This window comes from Lontra canadensis, unplaced genomic scaffold (assembly GCF_010015895.1).
Source record: "Lontra canadensis isolate GAN:19392208 unplaced genomic scaffold, GSC_riverotter_1.0 scaffold85, whole genome shotgun sequence".
NCBI classification, from domain to species: domain Eukaryota; kingdom Metazoa; phylum Chordata; class Mammalia; order Carnivora; family Mustelidae; genus Lontra; species Lontra canadensis.
The window spans coordinates 4,768,274-4,792,760 of NW_022631079.1; the positions used below are offsets into that span (position 1 = coordinate 4,768,274).

Genomic DNA, 24,487 nt, shown 5'->3' on the forward strand with positions numbered 1-24,487 from the left:
TTCTTTTTTTTTTTTTTTAAGATTTTATTTATTAGAGAGAGAGAGAGAGAGAGAGAGGTCACAAGTAGGCAGAGAGAGAGAGAGGGAAGCAGGCTCCCCGCTGAGCAGAGAGCCCGATGCGGGACTCGATCCCAGGACCCTGAGATCATGACCTGAGCCGAAGGCAGCGGATTAACCCACTGAGCCACCCAGGTGCCCCTGTTCTTATGTCTTTAAAAAAGTTTGCCGAGGTGAAATTCACATACAAAAGTAACTCTTTTAAAGTGACCAAATGAGTTCAGTGGCACTTGGTACATTCAGAGTGTTATGCAACCACTACCTTAATTGAGTTTCAGAATATTCCCATCATTCTAAATAAAGCCCGTTACTCATTAAGGAGTTTCTCCCCATTCTCTTATTCACCCAGTCCCTGGCAGTGAGCTGATTGTGTTCTGTCTCTATGGACTGATCTATTCGGAGTATTTCCTACAAATGGAGTCATTCAGTATATGGGCATTTGTGTCTAGCTTCCTTCACTTAGCATGTTGTCAAGGTTCATCCATGTTGTAGTACTTACCAGTACATTTTCGCTTTTTTTTTCTTATTTATCGTGGTAAAATACAACATAACCTAAAATTTACCATCTTCAACATTTTTAAGTGTATGCTTCAGTGGTGTTAAGTGTATTCACATTCTTGTGCTTCTGTCACTCCATTCATCCCCATAGTCTTTCATCTTGTAAAACTGGAATTCTGTACCTATTAAACAATAACTCCCCTCTGGGAACTCCTATGATACTTCCTGATTCCGTAATTCTGACTACCCTAAGTCCCTCATATAAGTGGAATCCTGTAGTATTTGTCCTTGTGTGACTGCCTTATTTGACTTAGCATGAATCTTGAAGATTCACCCATGTTGTAGCATACTGCAGACTTTTTTCCATTTTTAGGGCTGAGTGATATCCCATTGTATGTATATATACATTTTGCTTATCCATTCATCTGTCCATGGACACTTGAGTTGTTCCGTGTTTTAGCTATTATGAATAACAGTGCTGCTATGAAAATGAGCGTACAGACATCTTTTTGAGACCTTCTTTTGGATTTGTTCTTTTTCAAGATTGTTGTGGATATTCAGGTTTCTTTAGATTCTGTATGAATTTTAGTATGAAATATTTTTTTAAGATTTTATTTATTGATTTGACAGAGATCACAAGTAGGCAGAGAGGCAGGTGGAGAGAGAAAGGGGGAAGCAGGCTTCCCACCGAGCAGAGAGCCTGATGCAGGGCTTGATCCCAGGACCCTCGGATCATGACCCGAGCCAAAGGCAGAGGCTTTAACCCACTGAGCCACCCAGGCACCCTAGGATGAATATTTTTCATTTCTGCAAAAAATATTATTGGAATTTTGCGAGAGGTTTCATTGAATCTGTTGATTGCCTTGAGTAATATTGACATTTTAACAATAAGTTTCCTAATCCATGCACATGGGATGTGTTTCCATTTATGTCGTCTTTTATGTCTTTTAGCACTGTTTTATAGTTTTCATTGTGCAAATCTTTTACATCTTTGATTACATTAATTCCTAAAATTTCTTTTGATGCTTTTGTAAATGGATTTGCTTTTGTCATTTCCTTTTCAGATTATTCATTGTTCCTGTATAGAAATGCAACTGATTTTTGTATGTTGACATATCTTGCTACTTTGTTGAATTCATTTAGTTGATCTAACAGCTTTTCTTGTGGAGTCTTCAGGTTTTTCTACATATAAGATTATATCATTTGCACAGATGATTTTACTTTTTCCTTTTCAGTTTGAATACTTTTATTTCTTTTTCTTGTCTAATGCTGTGACTAGAACTTCCAATACTATGCTGAATAGAAGTGATGAAAGCAGGCAGCCTTGCCTTGCTCCTGATCTTAGAAGAATAGCTTTCAGCCTTTCACCATTGAGTATAATTTTTCCTGTTTTTTTTTTTTTTTTTTTTTTTTTTTTTTTTTGCATACATGGCTTTTCTTATATGGGGTTAGTTCTCTGCTATCCCTATTTTATTGAGTGTTGTTATCATGAAAGATTGTTGAATTTTGTCAGATGCTTTTTCTGTATCAGTTGAGATGGTCATGTGGTTTTTTCCTTCATTGTTTGATGTGGTGTATTATACTGATTGATTTTTGTATGTTGAACCATCCTTAGATTCCAAGAATAGATCTACTTGGTCATGGCATATAATCCATTTTATTTTTATTTTATTTTTTAATTGAAGTGTAACATACAGTTTTATTTAGTTTAAGTTCTACAACATACTCAGCAATTCTATACATTAGTCAGTGCTTACCGCAATAAGTGTAGTCACCAACTGTTGCCATACATGATTATAGTATTATTGACTTTATTTACTGGTCTATACTTTTCATCTCCATAATTTATGTATTTTATAACTCTTCTTATATCTATTTTATATCTTTTGTGAGTTTGTAACACTTAATCCTTTTTCTCAGCAGTCTCCTCCCCACCTCCCCTCTGGCACCACTGTTTGTTCTCTGTATATATGGATCTGTATTTTGTTTATTGGTTCATTTGTTTTGTTTTTCAGATTCCACATGTTAATGAAATCATATGCTTTTGTCTTTTTCTGTCTGACTTGTTTCACTTAGCATAATACCTTTTAGGTCCTCCTATCTTGTCACAAATGACAAGATCTCATTCTTAAGGCGGAGTAACATTCTATTGTGTCTCTATACCATATCTTCTTTATTCATTCATCTATCAGTGGACACTTGGGTTCCTTCCGTGTCTTGGCTATTGTAAATAAAGCTGCAGTAAACATACATATGCTGCATATATCTTTTCAAATTAGTTTTGTTTGTTTTTTCCTTTGGATAAATACCCAAAGAAAGTGGAATTATTGGATCATATGATATTTCTATTTTTAATATTTTGAGGAAACTCCATACTGTTTTCCACATTGGCTGCACCAATTCCATTCCCACCAAAAATACACAGGCATCTCATTTTCTCCACATCCTCACCAACACTTGTTATTTCTTTTTGATAGTAAGCACTCTGACTGGTGTGAGGTGGTTTCGATTTACATTTCCTTGATGAAAAGTGATGTTGAGCATCTTCTCATGTGTCCGTTGGCCATCTGTATGTCTTCTTTAATCAGTGGCTTTTTTTGTTTGTTTTGTTTTGTTTTGGCGTTGTGTTGTATATGCCCTTTATATGTTTTGGATATTAATCCCTTATTGGATATATCATTTGCAGATACTTTCTTCCATTCACTGGGTAAATTTTTTTGTTTCATTGATGGGTTCATTTGTGCAAAATCTTTTCATTTTTATAGTTGCAGTTGTTTATTTTTGCTTTGTTTCCCTTGCCTTAGGAGACATATCTAGAAAAATCTTTCTATGGCCAATGTCAAAGAAATTACTTGCTGTGTTTTCTAATAGGAGTTTTATAACCTTTAATCCCTTTTGAGTGTTTTTTTTTTTTTTTTGTTTATTTGACAGATCACAAGTAGGCAGAGAGGCAAGCAGAGAGAGACAGGAGGAGGCAGGCTCCCTGCTGAGCAGAGAGCCTGATGCGGGACTCGATCCCAGGACCCTGAGATCATGACCTGAGCTGAAGGCAGAGGCTTTAACCACTGAGCCACCCAGGCGCCCCATTGAGTGTATTTTTGTGTATGGTGTGAGAAGGTGGCCCAGTTTCGTTATTTTGTACGTAGCTGTTCAGATTTCCCAGCACCAATTGTTAAAGAGACCGTCTTTTTTTCAGTCTTTATTCTTGCTTCCTTTGTCATAGACTAATTGACCATAGAGGTATGGGTTTATTTCTGGGGTCTCTGTTATGTTCCACTGATTTTTGTGTCTTGTTTTGTGCCAGTACCATATATTTTGATTACTATAGCTTTGTAGTATATTATAATCCTTCTGTGTGATAATACTTTGTTGAGGATTTTTTACATAAGTGTTCATAAAGGATATTGGTCAGTAGTTTTCTCTTTAAAATAATTTATTTAAACAACAACAAAAAAGAATTCACTCATATCACCCACTCTACTCCCCACCTCTGGCAACTACCAGTTTGTTTTCTGTATGAGAGTATTTTCTTTAAGATTCCACATATCAGGGACGCCTGGGTGGCTCAGTTGGTTAAGCAGCTGCCTTCGGCTCAGGTCATGATCCCAGCGTCCTGGGATCGAGTCCCGCATCGGGCTCCTTGCTCCGTGGGGAGCCTGCTTCTCCCTCTGACTCTGCCTGCCACTCTGTCTGCCTGTGCTCGCGCTCTCTCTCTCTGACAAATAAAAAAAAAAAAAAAAAAAAAAAGATTCCACATATCAGAGAGATCACATGGTACTTGTCTTTTTCTTTTTCTGACTTATTTCACTTAGTATAATGCCACAAAGTCCACACATGTTGCTATAAATGGCAAGGTTTCATTCTTTTTTATGGTTGAATAATATTCCATTGTATAGATATACCACAGTTTCTTTATGCATTCATCTATCAATGGACAGTTAGGTTGTTTCCATATCTTAGATATTTTAAATAATGCTGCAATAAACATGGGAATGTATATAACCTTTTGAGTTAATGTTTTTATTTTCTTTGGATAAATACCCAGAAGTGGAATTGCTGGATGATATGATCTAGTTTTAGTTTTTGAAAGAGCCTTCATACCATTTTCTATAGCACCAATTCACATTTCCACCAACAGCACACAAGGGTTCCTTTTTTTTTAACATCCTCACCAGCGCCTGTTGTTATTTCTTGTGTTTTTGATAGCCATTCTAACAGGTGTAAGGTAATATCACTTTGGTCTTGACTTGCATCTCTCTAATAATTAGATGTTGAGCATCTTTGAAATAAACCTGTTAGTCATATGTATGTCTTCCTTGAATTAAGACTATTCAGATCTTCTGCCCAATTTTTATCAGATTTTTTTTTATTTTAAAAAATGAGTTGATGAGTTCTTTATATATTTTAAATATCAGTCCCTTATTAGATATATTACTTGGAAATATTTTCTCCTATTCAGTAAGTTGCCTTTCCATTTCGTTGATGATTTTTCTTTGGTGTATAAAAATTTTAGTTATGATGTAGTCCCATTTATTTATTCTTTCTTTTGTTGCTTTTCCTTTTGGTGTCAAATCTAAAATCATTGTCTAGACCTGTGTCAAGGAGCTTACCACCTGTATTTTTTCTAGAGTTTCATGTTTCCATATTTTCCTTTTTCTTTGTATGCCTTGTGATTTTTTTGATTGACCACTGGGCATTTGACTCTAATAATGTGGTAACTCTGGAAATCAGATTCTTCCCATTCTGCAATGTTTGCCATATTTTCTTACTGATTTTGTTTATTTTCATTTATCTTTTGATTGTTGTAGGCTTTCTTTGTGCCAGGGATCTGCCTGATGTGTAAACTTAACATCTTCTTAGTGTTTTCTGAGCCTGTCCTTGGGTATGCACCCCCACTTTCTGATTCTCCTAGTATTTGCAGTTATTTTTTAATGTCTTGGTCTTCAGTGTCTGGTTCCTAAAGGGGGAAAGGCAAAGAATGAAGGAGGAGAAAATGAAAAGGGGAAAACACAAACTGAAGGGGACTTGCAGCAACTGGGGAAATGCACTAACAGTGGCTGTGTGCCTCTTTGCACCCGTGTGATCAGAGGCATTGGTCCTCAGAGCACGGGAACTTGCACAGAACCCCTTTATGAATCGTGTCTTTGTTGCACCTGTTTATGGTGTGGATTCTTCAAGTCCTATGGTAGCTATGTTTTTGTATGTTTCCTTATGAGAATAACTTCTTTAAGACCAGGAAGAGTGTTTTATTAAACTTGGAATTCTCAGAGACTAGGGCAGTTACAGGTACATGTGGGCACTCAGATTTTTTTGTATTAAATAACAAAGTAATTCACCAATGGTATTTCTATTATGATCTTTTTTTTTTTTTTTAACTCACAAAGCATAACACAAAGAAAGCTCTATAATAGAGGTCCTTAGTAACATTTTCTGGCCAGTTTTCAACAGTAAAAAATGGTAAGAATTGGTCTTTGCAGTCAAATGCTCTACCACTGAGCAATACCTCCAAGAATTGGTCTTTGAACTTCTTTTTTTTCCTATCACTTGATTTTGACCACTTTAGACTGAGCAGAAATGTGCTTTTCCAGGGGTCATTGTCATTCAGGGATGTGACTGTGGGCTTCACTCAGGAGGAATGGCAGCACCTGGACCCTGCTCAGAGGACCCTGTACAGGGATGTGATGCTGGAGAACTATAGCCACCTTGTCTCAGTGGGTAGGTAGTGTTTGTTTCTCACGTAGACCCCCAGTATGTGTGTCTTTTTTATTTACAGAAACTTGCAGAGTTTTTGGAATAAAATATTTAGTTTTGAAATTTGGAGGTCAAGGATGACCTTTTAATTATCTGAAGGGATTTGTTTTCTTTTCCCTCATAACAGGAATTAATTTTTTTTTATTGTATGGTCTTTGAGTTATAATGTCCTCCGCCTTCAGAGGCCCTGAAACTCATCCAGTTTGTCCCAAGTCAGACACGTCTCATTCACAGGGTATTCCATCCCTAAACCAGAAGTGATCCTCAAGTTGGAGCAAGGAGAGGAGCCGTGGATATTAGAAGAGTTCCTGAGCCAGAACGACCCAGGTGAGTGAGTATGTATGAGCCGGATGGAGTTTAGGAGGAAATTAGATCACAAAGCCTTAGTTCAGAGCTTTAAGGCCATTGAAACGGTCTTTAAGAATCACTTTTTAGAGGCTCTGGACCTTTGAAAGTAGCATGTTGACGTGACTCAAATATTCAGTGTCACTCAATCATCCAGTATCTCCCAGTGTCACTTTTATACACAATGTTATCTTTGTTTTCCTCCTTAGGAATAAATTATATAGAGTTAAATACACAGATCTTAAGTATACACATGTACTATATATATGTGTATATATGCAATATATGTATACACACACAGTGTGTGTGTGTATATATATAGTATCTGCCTGCTTTGATTCAGTATTATGTCTATGAAAAATATTCACATTGTGTTTATGATTAGTTTATGGCTTTATATTGCTGTGTAGCATTCCACTGTGACTATCACAGAGTTTATGTCTTTATTATGTTATTGAAACATATTTAGGATACATATTTGAAACATATTTATTTTGAAACATACTTGTTTTGAGTTTGAGGTTTTTGAAAAACATTTATAAAAATTATTGTATGTGTCCTTCTGAGGAGGATGTAAACTCTTCTGTTAGATATGTGACCAGAAATGGACTTGCTGGGTAGAGTGATCACGTACTTAGCTTTACAACACCTTTTAGTGTAAATAATTTTCCGAAGAGGTTGTACTAAATTGTATTGTCACTAGCAATGTATGAGAGCTTTAATTGCCATTTATTGTTGTGAGCACTTGGTATTGTCAGTCTAATTTAGCCATTTTAGTCATTTTGTTGTGTTATCTCATTAGGTTTTAATTCCCATTTCTCTGATGACTCATGTTGAGCATCTTTTCATATGTTTGTTGGCTATTTGGATCTTCTTTAGCAAAGTTAACCATTCAGGTCTTTTGTCTATATTTTATTGGACCATTAGTCTTTTTCTATTGAATTATAGAAGTTTTAAAATAGATTCCAAATATGAATCTTTGGCAAATGTATGTATTGACAGTACCTTTTCTCAATTATATAAGCCTTGTCTTACCATTTTCTTGATGACTTCTGATGACAGTTAAAAAGACTGTCCTTTCTCCTGCTGAATCATGGTTTTATCTTTGTCATTTATCAGGTTAACATATATTTGTGATTTTGTTTCTGGGCTTTCTGTTTTGCTCTATTGGCTGTCTTTTTATTTATTTATTTATTTATTTATTTAATTTGAGAGAGAGACAGAGTGAGAGAGCATGAGAGGGGAGGTCAGAGAGAGAAGCAGGCTCCCCATGATGCTGGGAGCCTGATGTGGGACTTGATCCCAGGAGTCCGGGATCATGACCTGAGTTGAAGGCAGTTGCTTAACCAACGGAGCCACCCAGGTGCCCCTATTGGCTGTCTTATAAAGGTTCCATTTATCCGTCTTCTTGACAATACCATTATCTTTTATCTTTATAATTTAATTATAAGTCATGACATCTGGCAATATTAGCCTTGTAGCTTTGCTGTTTTCTTCAAGGTTGCTTGGCTATAGCATGAATACAGAATGTTGCCAAGAATATCTTTAATCTACAAAATACATTAAAATAATTTCTATGTTTCCAGATATTATGGACAGTGCTATGGTACTATGAACTTTTACATTTTCATATAAATTTTAGAATCAGATTGTCATTTTCCACAAATACACACACACACACACACACACACACCCATACCCCTATACCTCCTCTTTTAGGGCTTTTATTGGGGTTGCATTGATCATTTTGGAGAGAATTGGCATCTAATTCTAGTGTATAGAAAAATTGGTATTCGCACACTGGCTTTGTATCCTGCAGTCGTGCTAAGTTTACTTATTCTGATAGTTATTTTATAGTTTTTTAGAAATTTTTTAGGTCAATAATTGTGTTGTCTATGCATAAAGACAAGTTTACTTCTTCCTAATTTTGTACTGGCTAAGAATGCCAATAGCATGTTGTATAGAAGTGGAGAAGATGAACATCTTTGTCTTGTTTTTGAATTCAGGAAGAAACTACTGAGTATTTTAGATTTAATTTTGATTTTAACTGAAGGATTTCTATAAATGTGCCTTATCATTTTTAGGAAGTTCTCTTCTATTCCTAGTTTGCTAAGGGGGTTTTTGTTTTTAAAGATTTATTTATTCTAGAGAGAGAAAGAGAGCACGTGCATGGTGGGGATGCTTAACTGACTATGCCACTGAAGTGCTCCCCCTTATTGTTTTTCTTTTTTTTTGAATCATGAATGAGTATATTGTCAAAAGTTTTCTCTGCATATATTGAGATAATCATGATTTTTCATATTTATCCTGTTAATATGGTGAGTAATCTTGATTAATTTTCCAACATTAAGCCAACCTGATATGTCTGAAATACATTCTCCGTCATAATGTATTTTGCTCTCATAATCTCTGAATTTGGCTTTTTACTAGTTTATGTAGGATTTTTCTGTGTGTGTGTGTGTGTGTTCATAAGACCTATTATCCTGTAATTAGCCTTTGTTGTAATGTTTTCAGGTTTGGGGTTGAAGACTCTTCTACTTTTGGGGACACCTGGTTGGCTCAGTCGTTAGGTGTCTGCCTTCAGCTCAGGTCATGATCCCAGGGTCCTGGGATCGAGCCCCGCATCGGGCTCCCTGCTCAGTGGGAAGCCTGCTTCTTCCTCCCCACCCCCATCTCTGCTTGTATTCCCTCTCTCACTGTGCATTTCTCTGTCAAATACATAAATAAATAAAATCTTTAAAAAAAAAGAAAGATTGTACTATGTCCATAAGATGAGTTGAGCAGCATTTCACACTTTTCTATTCTGTGGATGATACTGTGTGAGATTATGTTATTCTTTAATGTTTGGAAGATTTCACCTGTGAAGTTTCTGGGGTCTGAGGTTATCTTTTGGTGGAGATTTTAAATTTCAGACTGTTAAATTTTTAGTATTTATCTTTGTTAATTTTACCATAAGTACAGCACATGAGATTTTTGGAATAGAGCAGATGAATTAGTATTTACTTAAAACTAAGTAACAACTTTGTGGTTTCAGTGTACCTCAGTTCCTTACCCCTGGAGCAATGAGATAGAAAGCAGGTATTCTACACATATATACAAAGTTGGTATTTTGGGTGAAAAATACTGATAAAATGAATCTGGGTGTTTCTATAGAAGAGAGAGTTAGTTGTCCCCCTACCATTTTAAAAGGAGGGAGGAAAACCTTTGCTCCCTTGGAAAGGATCCTGAGTTCACACTTTACCCTTTGGGCTATGAGTAAATTTCTTCGGAGGAGAGAGAAGACCAGTGTCTCCAGCCTTATACCCACGATGTCACCAGGGCTCCTGGTTTCAGTACCCCCACTGAAATGTGAGTCTCTCTGGAGTCTGTCCCTATCTAATTAGTCATAAATTACTTTCCAAGCCTCATTCTTTTACCTTAAGCTCCAAGTTTTATTTAAATTTGCTTAAAAAGTCCTAGCTGTGCAGAAACATAAAATTTATTTTCCCTACAGTCCGACACAACCACTCATTTTATTTCCGATTTCTGGCCAGTTTTTCTGTGTACATGCCACTCCTCAGTCATTGTGGTTTAGTCTTTAACCACCAAGATGTGTCTTAGAAAGCTAGATGCTTTTCAGGTATTTCCGTTTGCCTTTTTACCTGGCCCAGGGCGCCAAACCAGGGCCAGCAGTTTGTCTTAGCATTTGCCCAGACTTTGCCTTGGCTTACAAGGAAGAAGTCTGTGACACATTTTATTACCCATAGAGCTCTGGCCAGCCAGCTGAAGCTGACTTGAATGCTTTCCAGGCCGAGGCAGGGTCATGAAGCGTTGCAGCTCAAGACAGGAACAGATTCTGTACCACTTTCTAATAACCGTAGTATAGGTCAGCCTGCTCCCAGAGGGCATGTCCGAGGTCTGTTGCACTACTGGGTATTTCCTCAAATACTTGAAAGCTTCTGATCATCACCCCTGGTTGCAGATCATACTTAGATTGCAAATTAGTGGCTGATTTTCACACATGCACACACAAAAGCACAATCCCAGAGGGTACACCTGGAAAGAAAGATCCTTCAGTTGTTAGGAGTTCCCCCCCGCCCCCGCCTCAAACCCGGCCCCTAGCATGACTTCTCACTGTATGGTGAGCTTTGGAATCCCCACCCCCACCAGTCCAAATCTTTGATTTTGTCATCTCTTCAGAGGGACTGCCTTAAGTCAGTCAGTTCCAAACAGTCCTGCTTGCCCATGATCCATTCCAACCGCCCCAGTTCTCAAAGGTGTTCATGACACCTCGAGGTGTTCCGCAGGGAAAAGGTAGGGACTGTTATCTTCTGTCTTTTGATCAGGGCATCAAGCACGAATGAGAGAAGCAGCTGCCAGTTTGAATGCCTGGGATCCACTACAGTTTGTAGTTGGGCGAAGCAGGATGGATGGCAGTTAGGGAGAGCGGCAGAGGCATTTCTCCTCTGGGAGAGCTCCAAGGATAGGTTGGAAGGATGAAGACGAGCAACAACTCTGTCCCCATGTTGTAAAGGTTCACTTTCCTAGGTGTCAGAGTTTTTGGTTTACTTCCATTGTTAAAAATCTGTGTATTTTTTTTTTTTTTAAGATTTCATTTATTTGATAGACACCCAGAGAGGGAACACAAGCAGGGGGAGTAAAAGAGGGAGAAGCATGCTTCCTGCAGAGCAGGGAACCCGACCTGAGCCAAAGGCAGAGGCTTAACAACTGAGCCACCCAGGTGCCCCAAAATCTGTGTATCTTATCGGTAGCTGTAACTTCATGTTTTTCCAGTCATCTCTACTCTCCACCAGAACTTTCATCTCGAGGGTCTGAGTGCAAGGGAGACCAAAGCCCTTTAAAAGAAAAACATTTTTACACAGTTTAAACAGAATTGATTCTAATCCTTGAAACTGTTCTTTGGTCATCCTCTTGGCTGGAGTTGCTGACAGGAGAAAGAGATATGTCGTGTCTGGGGGAGTGTTCAGGGTGAGATCTTGAATTTTCAGAATTTTCAAAATAAGTGCATATACTACCACCGCTCCCACACATGCATCCCCTTTTTCCTAATCATACCCAGTAAATAGACTTGAGACCATCCCTTTTTGAGGATAGCTGCATTTAATAGTCTGCTTTGCTAAGGTGTGAGTGCCAGGAAGGAGGTGGCACAGATAAACTCATTCTTGCTCATTCTTGGAAAGTCGACAGTGGTGAGATATCCTCTAGAGGAAGTTAAAATTGAGTTTTAATTCACTGCCCCACCACCTTGTACCTTCCACAGGAATCCTGAGGTCAGAAGACAGTCTGCTTCTGTGGTCTGGGTTGTGTGCAGGTCCTTGCATCAGAGCTAGCCCTCCCCCATGGTAATGACCTGGATGGTTCTGCCAGGATCCATGGTGTTTCCATAGCTCACAGCACCACAGGGCTGGCTTCCAACATCATCATAGTCACAGCATTCTGCCACTGAACAGGTTGACCTCATCTGCTTGGCAGAGCTGAAGGTTACAGCAGAGCAGGCAGCTAGGAAAAACCTCTGTGACTCCAGGCTTTGGAGAGCTACCAGCAAAGCCTTTCTTGCAGGGTTTTATTGTAAAAAGTCTTTTTCACCTTGCCTGTGGTAGATTCCAAGTTGATCTACCCAAAAAATGGGTTCGGCAGGCTAGGGACCCATCATCAGTCTCCAGTGGATTAAGCATTAGATTTTAACAAGAGCTCATTAGCAAGCTCAAAATGACTTTTCCAAAAGACAGCTTCCAAAGTCTCTTTTTGGACACTGCCTCCCTAGTCATCTTCTCTCCTTTCCACACTCCCTCTCTTAGGCAAAATCCTCAGTCATTAAGGCTTGCTCTACCTCCAGTATTGTAAGTTTCTAGACAGGGACACTAAATCCTCACACATAGGGGCACCTGGGTGGCTCAGGTCATGATCTCAGGGTCCTGGGATTGAGCCCTGCATCTGGCTCCCTGCTCAGCGGGGAGCCTGCTTCTCCCTCTTCCTCTGCCACTCCCCCTGCTTGTGCGTGTGTGCTGTCTCTCTCAAACAAATAAAATCTTTAAAAAAAATTCCTCACCTTCTTTCCTCGATGGGGATGATTGTCTTTAGGACTTAAATATTCTCTTCTACCACGTATTTGGGTGTAGTAGCCACAAAACAATACAACGCTGTTTTAAAAAATTCCTTTTTTTTTTTTCCCCCTAAGTGCATATTTTGCAGCAACTCCTAACAGCTAATTTAGCATTGGCAGGTTCACGGTCACAGCTGTGTGGACCCTGGCTGGGACAGAGCTGAGGCTGCAGGTCTGCCATGGGCATTTCTTTTAGGTTCCACCCCCACCTTCAGAATTTCTTCTGTGACCCATGGACTTTTGAGAAGTGAGTTGCTTCTAAAATCATTTTTTCTAGTTATCCTTCAGTTCTTGAGTTCTAACTTAATACAGAGAATTTCAGTTTCTTGAAATAATTTCAGTTGCTTGAAATTTGTCAACACCGTCTGTTTTCATAAATGTTCCATGCACGCTTGAGAAGGAGGTATATTCTGTAATTGTTTTTGTATAATGTTCTGTACTGGTATTTTTTCAGGTCTTCTGTATTCTCATTGTCTTTTGTCTGCTGTCCTGTCAGATACTAAGAAAGGTGTTTTAAAATCTCCAACTGTGCTATTTCTTGAGGCTGTATTAATTCAGCAAATGGAAATTTAGAATTGTTACATCCCGTTTTTTTTTTTGTTTTGTTTTGTTTTATATCCCGTTTTTTAAAGGACTCTTCAACCATTATGCAGTGCCTGTCTCCATACATGCAGTAATACTTTTGCCTTTAAGGCTGATTTTGGTATTAGCGTTATTATAGCAGCATTCTTTTGAGTTTTCATGGTATGTTCTTTTCTATTCTTTACTGTCAGCCTTACCGTGCTCTTACATTTAAAGTGTGTCTCTTATAAACTGAAAGCAGTAGTTGTTTGCTAAATCTAGTCTGACATTTAAAATTTCTTACTTAGATTAGTTAGTCCATTTATGTTTACTGGTATAATTGGACTTAAGCCTGCAGTCTTGCTATTTCTTTTTTTTATTACCATGTCTTCTTTCTTCTTTTATTCCTCATTTCACAACTCCTTTTGGATTTTTAAAAAATTATACTCTTTTGCCTCTTTTAGTTTTTAGTTATATATTCTTTCAGAAAATTTTTAGTCTTTCAGAGGTTAAACTGTGTGTAACAGTATGTAAGTGTGGACACCAGCAGTGTGAAGATGTTCAAAGTCATGGGAACTATATGAGATCTTCTTGCTTGTGAGTATAAATAAAGGAGAGACATGGTCTTATGGCTGAATCCTGTGGCCCCACAAGGTTTAGGGGTTTAGAAGTGATGAAGATGAGGGGGACTGAGTGGTGAGGACAGTTGGAGGAATCTGTGAGGATGGACTAAAGTTGAGAGAATATGATATTCTGGAGGCCAAGAGAAGAATGTATTTCAAGGAGAAGTAAATGGACCTTAAGTCTGAAGATAGAAACATAAAGTTGGCATTTTAACCTTGACTTCTCAGGAAAGGAATACAAGAACAACTAACAGATGCAAATCAAACCCCACTTTTGAAAGAACGAGAAGAAAGTTAAATGATACAAGGGGAAGGGTTGCCAATAGCAGTGAAATACCAGCTGGAGGTGTGTGCCGAGCTGCAGATTTCAGAGCTGCTACTTCCGAAGGTGGAATCTCACTTTGTCAAACCTGATCTCTTAGAACAGCAGGAAAGAATTTCATGGTGGTGGTAGATGTCTGTACTGGCTTGCTTTCTGAGAAGCAGAGGGATGGGTTAGAAGGAGGACTCACAGGCACAGACTGTGTTGGAAAGCTGCCTTCAGTCCATCTGTGAAGTAGTAGAAAATGAAAAAGACTTTATACTTGAAAAAACTAAAAAGACTTCTCTCAGCTGAAGAATAGTAAAGATTGAGGATAGGATGCAGTGCCCTTGTTAAGAAATATTCTTGCCACTTTGGAATACGGTTCTCTGTTCACCCCAGGGGAAAGCCTGGATCAGGAAAAACTCACCCCCTTTAGTGCTCAGGAATTAAAATAATAATAACAGCCGTCACAAGATATATTTGAAGTTATAGGAAACAGGAGAAGACAGGATAAGCAAGTGGTAATTCACCTGAAAAATGTCATGTAATGGCTAAATATTGTCACTAGTTTTTAAATTAACTAGTTTATAAATTAACAATGAAATAATGGCTTTGGGTGTGCAAGAACATAAAATAGGCAAATAAGATATTCTTAAAGAGATAAAACATTCTAAAAGAGATAAGACCGCAAGAAGTTGTATTATGAGCCATGTTATATCACAGGAAATAACTGGAAAAAAACGAATAAAATCACTGCAGTAATCAAAACACAATTTGAAAAAACAGAGGTAGAAAAGATAATGTTGAAAGTACAGTAGGAAATATGGAGGTTATAAAACGAGAAAACGAAACAACAAAGTGTATCGAAACAGTGCATAACAGCAAGTAATGGCTTCTTGTTTTCATTACATATGTTTTATAATTTTTATCCCAAATTTCCTTTACTAAGACAAGCTCATTGAATACTTTAGCTCACTTCTCCTTCCATGTCTGTCCATCAAGAAGTTAATTCCTGGTCATATAATTAGGTACTAGTATTTTACGAGACTTCTCTAATCCCCAGGATTTTGCTCTTCCAAAGAGAAAGATCTTGGTTTCACTCTTTAATAACCCAGAATTACACATTATTAACAGTTTTGCTTGATCATGCAGCCACATAGAGCCAGATTTTCGTAATAATTCAGAAGGTCATCACCACAAACTCTTTTTTAACATACATGCCAGTTCATCAAGCATTAGACTATGAGTTGTCAGGTATACATTGACATAGAGACTGAAAAATCATGTCTTGTTATCATTCTTGTTTCATCTTCCTCATACACGCACATCAAGTGTTAGGAGGAACAGGACACTTTTGATGGGGTTTATATAGATTTCTTAATAACATTTAAATATGTATTTTCATGACAAAACTAACAATATCATGAATATTAAATTTATTCTATACATGCTTTTTAAAAATCTTTCATTAGCATTTTACCATTTTTGCTGGTTTTTACAGAAATATATTTTTTTAAAGTACAGACATTAAACCACTAAATCTTTCAGTATGATGCCTAAAAACTTGTGTTTGGTAAGGCTCTCCTGTTAATTCTGATAAAAACCATTTGTTAAACACGATTGACTTAATATCTATTCAGAGTGTTGGAAGAAAATCATAGGTGGAGTTATGGCTGCCAGAAACATAGTTGAGTAAAAATCAGAGCTGCATTGAATATTTAAAAATTCAGTGTTTAACAAAGACATTGTTATAGCAGCGTAGCTCATGTTCATGTTAAAGTAAATTATACAAACAGACTTTTTAACTTTTTATTTTAATCACCTGGTGCTGGGTGCCTGGGTGGCTCAGTGGGTTGGGCCTCTGCCTTCTGCTCAGGTCATGAACTTAGGGTCCTGGGATCAAGCCCCGCATCAGGCTCTCTGCTCAGCGGGAAGCCTGCTTCCCCCTCTCTCTCTGCCTGCCTCTCTGCCTACTTGTGATCTCTCTCTGTCAAATAAATAAATAATAATAAAAAAAATCTTAAAAAAAAAATCACCTGGTGCTTATCATGACAAGTGTGCTACTTAATCCCCATTATCTATTTCATCCATCCCCCCCAGTTTCCCTCTAGTAACCATCTTGTTTGTTCTCTATAGTCTGTTTCTTGATTTCTCTCTCTCTCTCTCTCTCTTTTTTTTGCCTTTGCTTATTCGTTTTGCTTCTTGAATTCCACATGTGAGTGAAATCATATGATATTTGTCTTTGGCTGGCTGGCTTAATTCACTTAGCATTGTATTCTATGGCTCCATCCGTGTCATTGCAAAAGGCGAGATTTCATTTTTATGGCTGAGTATTATTGCATTGTGTATGTGTGTATACACCACATATTTATCCATTTGTCAATTGATGGACACTTGGGCTGCCATCATAATTTGACTATTGTAAATGGTATTGTTATAAACATAAGAGTACATGTATCTCTTGAATTAGTGTGCTTGTATTCGTAGGGTAAATACTCAGTGGTGCAGTTGTTGGGTCATAAGGTAGTTCTATTTTTAACTTTTTGAGGACCCTCCATATTGTTTTCCACAGTGGCTACACTAGTTCGCATTCCCACCAACAGTACATGAGGGTTCCTTTTCCTCCACATCCTTGCAACACCTGTTGTTTCCTGTGTTTTTTATATTAGCCAATCAGACTGTTGTGAGGTGATCTCTCATTGTGGTTTTGATTTGCAGTTCCCTGATGATGTGATGAGTATCTTTTCATGTGTCTGTTGACCATTTATCTATGTGTTTTCTTTGGAGAAATGTTTATCCATGTTACAGGTCAGTCTGTCTTTCTTTCTTTCTTTCTTTCTTTCTTTCATTTTTAGCAAATGAAGCTGAAAGTGTTGGGTAGATTTGGGAAGCAACTTTTTAAAAACATTGGACTGTAAGCTCTAACAGAATGAAACAACTTGAGTATAAGATTATGGAAGAGAATGAACAAATTATGGGGACAAACAGCTGGGCTTATGAGAATAAAAAACATTCATTCTAGATTAGTAAATTGATGGCTTGGTTCTTATCTGAATACAGGTTAATATGTTTGCTTCAGTGTGATACCTTTAAAAAAATATTGTCAGTTCTTAGGTTATTGGACTCAGTAGTATTAGTATTGACATTCTATAGAATTGTATGATACATCATTACAAATATAGTATTATAGGTAACAGAGAAGTAAAGACAGGTATACATAACCAAAAAATATTAATGTACAGGTAAATGAAAGTTTTAGGATCAGGTTTAGAATTGTAGGCTTTCATGTTATGCAGAGATATAAAAGCATAACATATATGTATGTATGTATATACATACATACACATGCAGGATTGAAGGCTAATGTTAAATCAAATGAGATTTGGTTGGGGGAAAGCCAGAAGACACTGGAAGAGGGTCTGATGGTCAGAAGTCCACTCTTGAACAACTCTGATGGAATAATGGGAAAAATACCATAATCAAAAGAGCTGTAAATCTGATATTATGGCAAGGATGGCTTGACCACTCATTATTTTTGCTGTGTTGTTGTGTGTTTTTATTCCTAGTGCATCAGGGCTAGAAACAGAATTAAAGATATTCGAGATTGAGGGCGCCTGGGTGGCTCAGTGGGTTAAAGCCTCTGCCTTCGGCTTAGGTCATGGTCCCAGGGTCCTGGGATCGAGGCCCACATTGGGCTCTCTGCTTAGCGGGGAGCCTGCTTCCTCCTCTCTCTCTGACTGTCTCTCTGCCTACTTGTGATCTCTCTCTCTGTCAAATAAATAAATAAAATCTTTAAAAAAAAAAGAAAAAAATAAAGATATTAGAGATTGGGTTATAGTACTGTTCCCTTTTGAATTAGAGTTCTTAGAAGTTTGATTTGTTGCTAGTGTGCAGAATGGAAAAGAGAGATGAGACTGGAAGTATGTATACTGTTGTCATAGTCAAGAAATGAGGCGATAATGAACTAAGCTTGTCTACTCCCCAAAACCTAACTAATTCTTTTTCTCCTACATATCCTTGTCAACTAATCTTCCTTGTCACTCTATTTATATTTCAGAATTAATTAATAACAGTAGAAACTATTCAAGAAAGAAGTTCAGTGGGTTTAACAAAGGTAGAAATTGGCTCCATAATGATAAGTATGAAAGAATTCATTCTGAAGCGATACCTTACGAATATAATAAAAATGGGAATGGCCTCCACCTTAATGAAGACTTTGTTCACCATCAGAAAATTCAAATTTTGGAGCAGCCTTTTGAATATAGTGAATGTAGGAAAGCTTTCCATGAGAATGCACTCTTTGTTGTACAAAAGAAAGCTTACACAGGAAAGAATACCTGTGAGTACACTGAATATGGGAAGACCTTCGGTGATATGTCATCTCTCATTGCTCATCAGAGAACACATCCAAGAGAGAATCACTGTGAATTCAATAAATGTGGAGAAAATTTCTTTGAGGAATCCATTCTCCTTGACCATCAGAGTGTTCAGCCTTTCAGTCAGAAGTCAAACCTCATTCCAATTCAGAGAACCCACTCAATTGACAATATACTTGAATATAATGAATGTGGAACGTTTTTCAGTGAAAAGTTAGTCTTTGGTGTACAGCAGAGAACACACACAGGAGAAAAACCTTATGAATGTCATGAATGTGGAAAAACCTTCAACCAGAAGTCAGCCCACACAAGGCATCAGAGAACACACACAGGGGAAAAATCTTGTGAATGTCCTGAATGTGGGAAAACTTTCTACAAGAATTCAGACCTCCTTAAACACCAGAGAATTCACACAGGGGAGAAACCTTTTGAATGTCAGGAATGTGGGAAATCCTTCAGTGAAAAGTCTACTCTTACTCAACATCGGAGAACACACACAGGGGAGAAACCATATGAATGTCATGAATGTGGGAAAGCCTTCTCATTTAAGTCTGTCCTTACTGTACATCAAAAAACACACACAGGGGAGAAGCCCTATGAGTGTTATGAATGTAGGAAGGCCTTCCTCAGAAAATCAGACCTCATTAAACATCAAAGAACTCACACAGGGGAAAAACCTTACGAATGTAATGAATGTGGAAAATCCTTCTCTGAGAAGTCAACTCTTACCAAGCATCTGAGAACTCACACAGGTGAGAAACCCTATGAATGTATTGAATGTGGAAAATTTTTTTGCTACTACTCAGGTTTCACAGAACATCAGAGAAGACACACGGGGGAGAAACCTTTTGGGTGTACTGAATGTGGGAAAAATTTCCGTCAGAAGTCAGCCCTCATTGTTCATCAGAGGACTCACATAAGACAGAAACCTTATGAATGTAATGAATGTGGAAAATCATTCTGTGTAAAGTCAAAACTCATTGCACATCATAGAACACACACGGGGGAAAAACCCTATCAATGTAATGTTTGTAGAAAATCATTCTATGTGAAGTCTAAACTTACTGTACATCAACGAACACATTTGGGGAGAAACCCTATAAATGTGATAAATGAGGGAAGTCACTCTGGGTGAAGTTAAGAGTTTATAGAAAAAGAACACAAAAGGGGAGAAAAATCCATTGATATAATCCTTTTTGAGAACATCTTTGGTCTAAAGTCAGTTCTCCCAATATAGCAGAGAACTTACAGAGGGGAGAGAATGAATGATATGAAGCTATAGAATATAGAAAACTTTTGTGTTGGAATTTGAACCGTACATTATATTAGAAAACTCAGTGGAGAAGACCTGTTGGTGAATCAATATAGGGAACCTTTTGCCCAAAGCCACCTCACTGAACATCAAAGAAAACACGTAAGTTAGAAACCTCTATCAGCATTCATAAGGTAGAGAAGATTTACTCCACAGGCTTTAGAAAATGCACAAATTGTAGGACACTATAGGGAGGCATTTTCTATGAGGTGATATTTTATTAGACTTGTGTGACATTCTTGATGTAGCATCTGTTGGATGTTGGAAGTTACTAGAGAAAACGTATTAACTATGTGGAAGCTTTAAGTTAAAATCTACGCTTATACATCAGATTTTGAATTGAAGTGTTTCTAGCAATTTAGGAAATGTGGAGAACATTTTCATCTAGAAATAGCATTTTATTTTTGTTAAGATACACTTTGGCCCATTGCCAGGTCTGTCCCCCTGTTTAAGGTATTAGATGTGACACTGGGTGTGGTGCATAAACAATGAATTCTGGTACACTGAAAAGAAATTTAAAAAAAAACCCCAAAAAACAAAAGGTATTAGATGTGAAAACACACCACACTGGGACCAGCAGTTGTAAGCACATCAGAGGTTTACTGCTCAGGCATATGCAGGATGAGAGAAGATTTTTAGCAAGAGGATTCATCAAAAGGACCTTTTGATGTGCAGGTAAAAGAGAGAGAGAGATTCTGGATCTCGTGACACACGTAGGAGGAGCTTGCTAGCAGGATGTTTTAGTAATTCTGGGGCAGACTGATTTTGAGTGGCTCATTCTGGAAGAGTGAATCAAAGGGGAAAGGTGAGTTGCTGTGCAGGCAGCTTAGTGACTGTAGAAGTGCGTGTGGAGCATAGGTGGTTTCTGCCCTGGCAGGTGTCATCCTGTTGTGAGTGACTTATGGTACCCACTGTATTTCTTCCTGTACTTAACACTTTTCATATGTGATGTAACAGTTTCAACAAAGCGAAACATTTATATGTGAAAGTACATTCTTAAATATAGAACTTTAAAAAAGCACAAGTCAATAATACTCCTGGGTAGGTTATAGTACCTTGTAGCAGATCAGTGTACTAACTGAGAACAACTAGAAAAATTTCACAAAAAGCATCTATTTGAATGCAGCGTATTGCTGCAGAAGCAAAGAGGACTAGCGGTAAAATTCAGGAGAGGAGTGAATCATAGAGAGCACATGGGCAAAATGCAGCTGTTTCACCTGGGAGCACTTGCCAATTCTGGCCACACGGAGGAGCCTGAGTACTGAGTGTGGCTCAGGTAAAGGCTGAAACTGTAGGAGGATGAAAACCAGAAGCCAGCGGTACTTTGGGCAGTCAAGGCTGGAGTGAAAAATTCTTAAACATTAGAGATCAGACACATAAACAGTTTTCCAAGAAATTTTTAGAAGACTGATTCAGCACAGGGCAGGAGCCTGAAAAGTGAAGCTGAAAGTAGATTTTTTTTTTTTTTTCAGTACTGAGAAAATATGATTAGAATTTCGGAATTGCCTGCAGGATGGGCCCTTACTGAGCATAGCATGTGATCAGTAAAAGCAAGGTTATACCAAAGGTAGATTGTACCTTATTGCAACTGCAAATGATACCTGGTATTTAAAAAAAAAGAAAAGAAAAAGCAAAACCTGCCCAGAAAGAAAACTCTCAGAACAGATGGCCTCGCTGCAGTTATTCCAAATATTTAAGAAGGAGAGAACATCAAGCTTTTATGAACTTTTCCAGAGAAAGGAAGATGGAACTTTACTAATTCATTTTGAGAGCTGAGTACAACCTTGATACCAAAACCTGTAATAGACATTTCAGGAAAGTAAAGTTACCAATATTTTATGAATTAAAGTGCATAATCCTAAATTTTAAAAAAATCCAGTCATATCCATGGACCAAGTAATGTTTATTAAAGGAGTCCAGGATTTCATGTTTAAAATGAAATCAGTTTGGCCAGTTCTTCCTCTCACATTCTCCTTTCTCCCTTGTGATTTCTATATTTCTTTCCTGCCTTCCTTTCCTAGAATGGAAGTCAGAACAGGCATGCCGTGGGGGATGAGAAAGGTATTGTGGTGAGGTATCCACTTGCATCAGCGCATTGAGGGCAGCTGGAAAAGATGATCAGCATGGCTGAAATATTTAACATTGAGCAAATAAAGAAAACGTGTTGAGGATGATGGGAGACAGATTGGAGAAGACTTTCATAAAAATGGAGAATGGGGGGGGGGGCGCCTGGGTGGCTCAGTGGGTTAAGCCTCTGCCTTCAGCTCAGGTCATGATCCCAGGGTCCTGGGATCGAGCCCCACGTCGGGCTCTCTGTTCCGCAGGGAGCCTGCTTCCTCCTCTCTACCTGCCTCTCTGCCTACTTGTGATCTCTCTCCCTCTGTCAAACAAATAAATAAAATCTTTAAAAAAAAATGGAGAAGAGGAAAGTTGGAAAACAGCAGAGTGTTGGATTGGAATGTAACTCATGGAAATTGTGTATGTGTGTTTTATGTCTCTGTCTGCTGAGAGGGCCTATGCACAGTGACACCCCAGCAGCAGCACACGAAGTGCCAGGCTACTCATTTCTAAATGCTGTCCTCCACCCAAAAAGGAGCCAAGTCTCTGGAGTGATGGCTGATTCAAGGTCAGAGATAGGAAGAAATAGATGAACTTGAATCATCTTAGCTACCAGACAGAAAATGTTCAAAGAATCTTGGAAACAAAAGAACCATCTTGGACAGATTCCACTGGCCAAATTTGAGACAGTTGGAACATCAAAATAACGATAGAATCAGAACACAAGAGACTTAATAAAATGGGGATCCATTAATTTATAGTGATATAAATAAATGAGTAAATTCATCGATGAGAAGGGAAAACTTTTCTTTACATAAGAATGCCAGTTAATAGAAGGAGGATAATGGAAATAGGAAAATCCCATTCGGCAGCCATTGGGAGTGGTGGTTGATTTAGGAGGTAGTTGTCAACATAGGACAGGGTTTGTGGGTAGAGGTTTGATGAAGAATAGGGTGTGGGCATAATGTTCAAATATCTCCCCACAAAATACTAATCAGCTGCAAAGGTCAATGTGGTGATTTTATGATTAAACCCGGCAGACACCAATGTGATTAGGTGATCAAAGTTCACCTCACCAGTGGAGTAGGACAGGTCAACACGATGTATTCCTTGGTGGGATGCACTGAGAAGAGCCAGCATCATCTGTGTGGTATTTTTGCCAAGAAAATGTGACCTGTGTTTGCTCAGGAGGAGATATCTGGTGAACCCATTTGAAAGGTTATTTTACTGAATGCAAAGCTTATAGTCTTTAAAAATGTGAGTGACATGAAAACCGCTCCAGATGGAGGAGACTGAGCTATGTATTTATTCATTTTAGAGAGTGAGTAAGCAGGTAAGTAAGGGAAGGGGCAGAGGGGGAGAATCTTCAAGCAGACTTCCTGCTGAGTGGAGAGCCCCAAGCGGAGTTTGATCTCATGACCCTGAGATCATGACTTGAGCCAAAACCAAGAGTCAGACTCAACCGTCACAGCCACCCAGGCACTCCAAGACTGTAGATATTTTAAAATAACAAAAAGGAAGACTAGACGTTGTTAGAACAGTTGGCAAAATTCAGTGTATGGCTTGAATGGTAGTGTTTATCAGTGTTTATCTCCTGACTTGGATGATTGTTGGGTGGTTCTGTAGGTTATGGCCTTTGTGGAAGATACACACTGGAGTGGGTAGTGGTAATGGAGCCTTGTGTCTGCAGTTTATTTTCAGATGCTCTAGAGAAAGACTAATTCGTGTGTGTGAGTGCAAGTGTGTTAAGGGTCAGAGGGAGGAGGTGCAGTGCAGTTAGGGGAATCTGAGTGAAGGGGATATGAGAATTTTTTTGGTATTGTGCTCGTGAGTTTTGTAAGTGTGAAACTATTTCAGAAAAATAAAAGTTTAAGTTACTTCAGTAGAAAAATAAGTGAAGCCACTTATTTCAACAGATGCAGAAAATATATTTGATAAAACTTAATACCCATTTGTGGTTAAAAAACAACAAAACTAGGAATGCTCATCAAAAACAAGGAAACCAGGGTGCTTGGGTGGCTCAGGTTGTTAACTATCTGCCTTCCACTCAGGTCATGATCTCCAGGTCCTGGGATTGAGCCCCATATCTGGCTCCCAGCTCAGCGGGGAGTCTGTTTTTCCCTCTGCCTTTCTCTATTCTTGTGCACTCCCTGTCTCTCTCCCTTTCAAATGAATAAATAAAATCTTCAAAACAAAACAAGGAAACCGATACACAGCAAACATCATACTAAGTAGGTAAATACTGAGGTATCTTTTCCTGATATTAATCAGACAAGAACGCTTGTTACCACTTCTGTTTAACATAGGACTGAATTCTCTAGCTCATCAATAAAACAAAAAGGAAAAAAATTTAAGGAATAAAACTGGGAAACTTGAAGCATAACTCATTGTTAAGTGGTATCGTTGCATAGAAATGTGCAAAATATGGAGATATCAGAAGTGAATTAACAATCTCACTATAGAAAAATTGTTTCTATATATAAACTACCAATAGAAAGT

General features: G+C 38.1%; 1 protein-coding gene across 4 annotated transcripts in view; it reads left to right on the top strand.

Moving 5' to 3' along the window:
- Positions 1 to 24,487, top strand: part of LOC116882575 (zinc finger protein 37A-like) — a 31,162-nt gene that overhangs the window by 4,561 nt on the left and 2,114 nt on the right. For 3 of the 4 annotated variants that reach the window (XM_032883071.1, XM_032883072.1, XM_032883070.1), the window contains exons 3-5: positions 6,144 to 6,270; positions 6,541 to 6,633; positions 18,300 to 20,446. In XM_032883071.1, the coding sequence (XP_032738962.1) occupies positions 6,144 to 6,270; positions 6,541 to 6,633; positions 18,300 to 19,753 (1,674 nt within the window). In that variant the 3' untranslated portion in view covers positions 19,754 to 20,446. Of the gene's footprint in view, positions 1 to 6,143; positions 6,271 to 6,540; positions 6,634 to 18,299; positions 20,447 to 24,487 lie in introns of those variants that run through there. The other variant, XM_032883073.1, reaches the window with a different exon arrangement.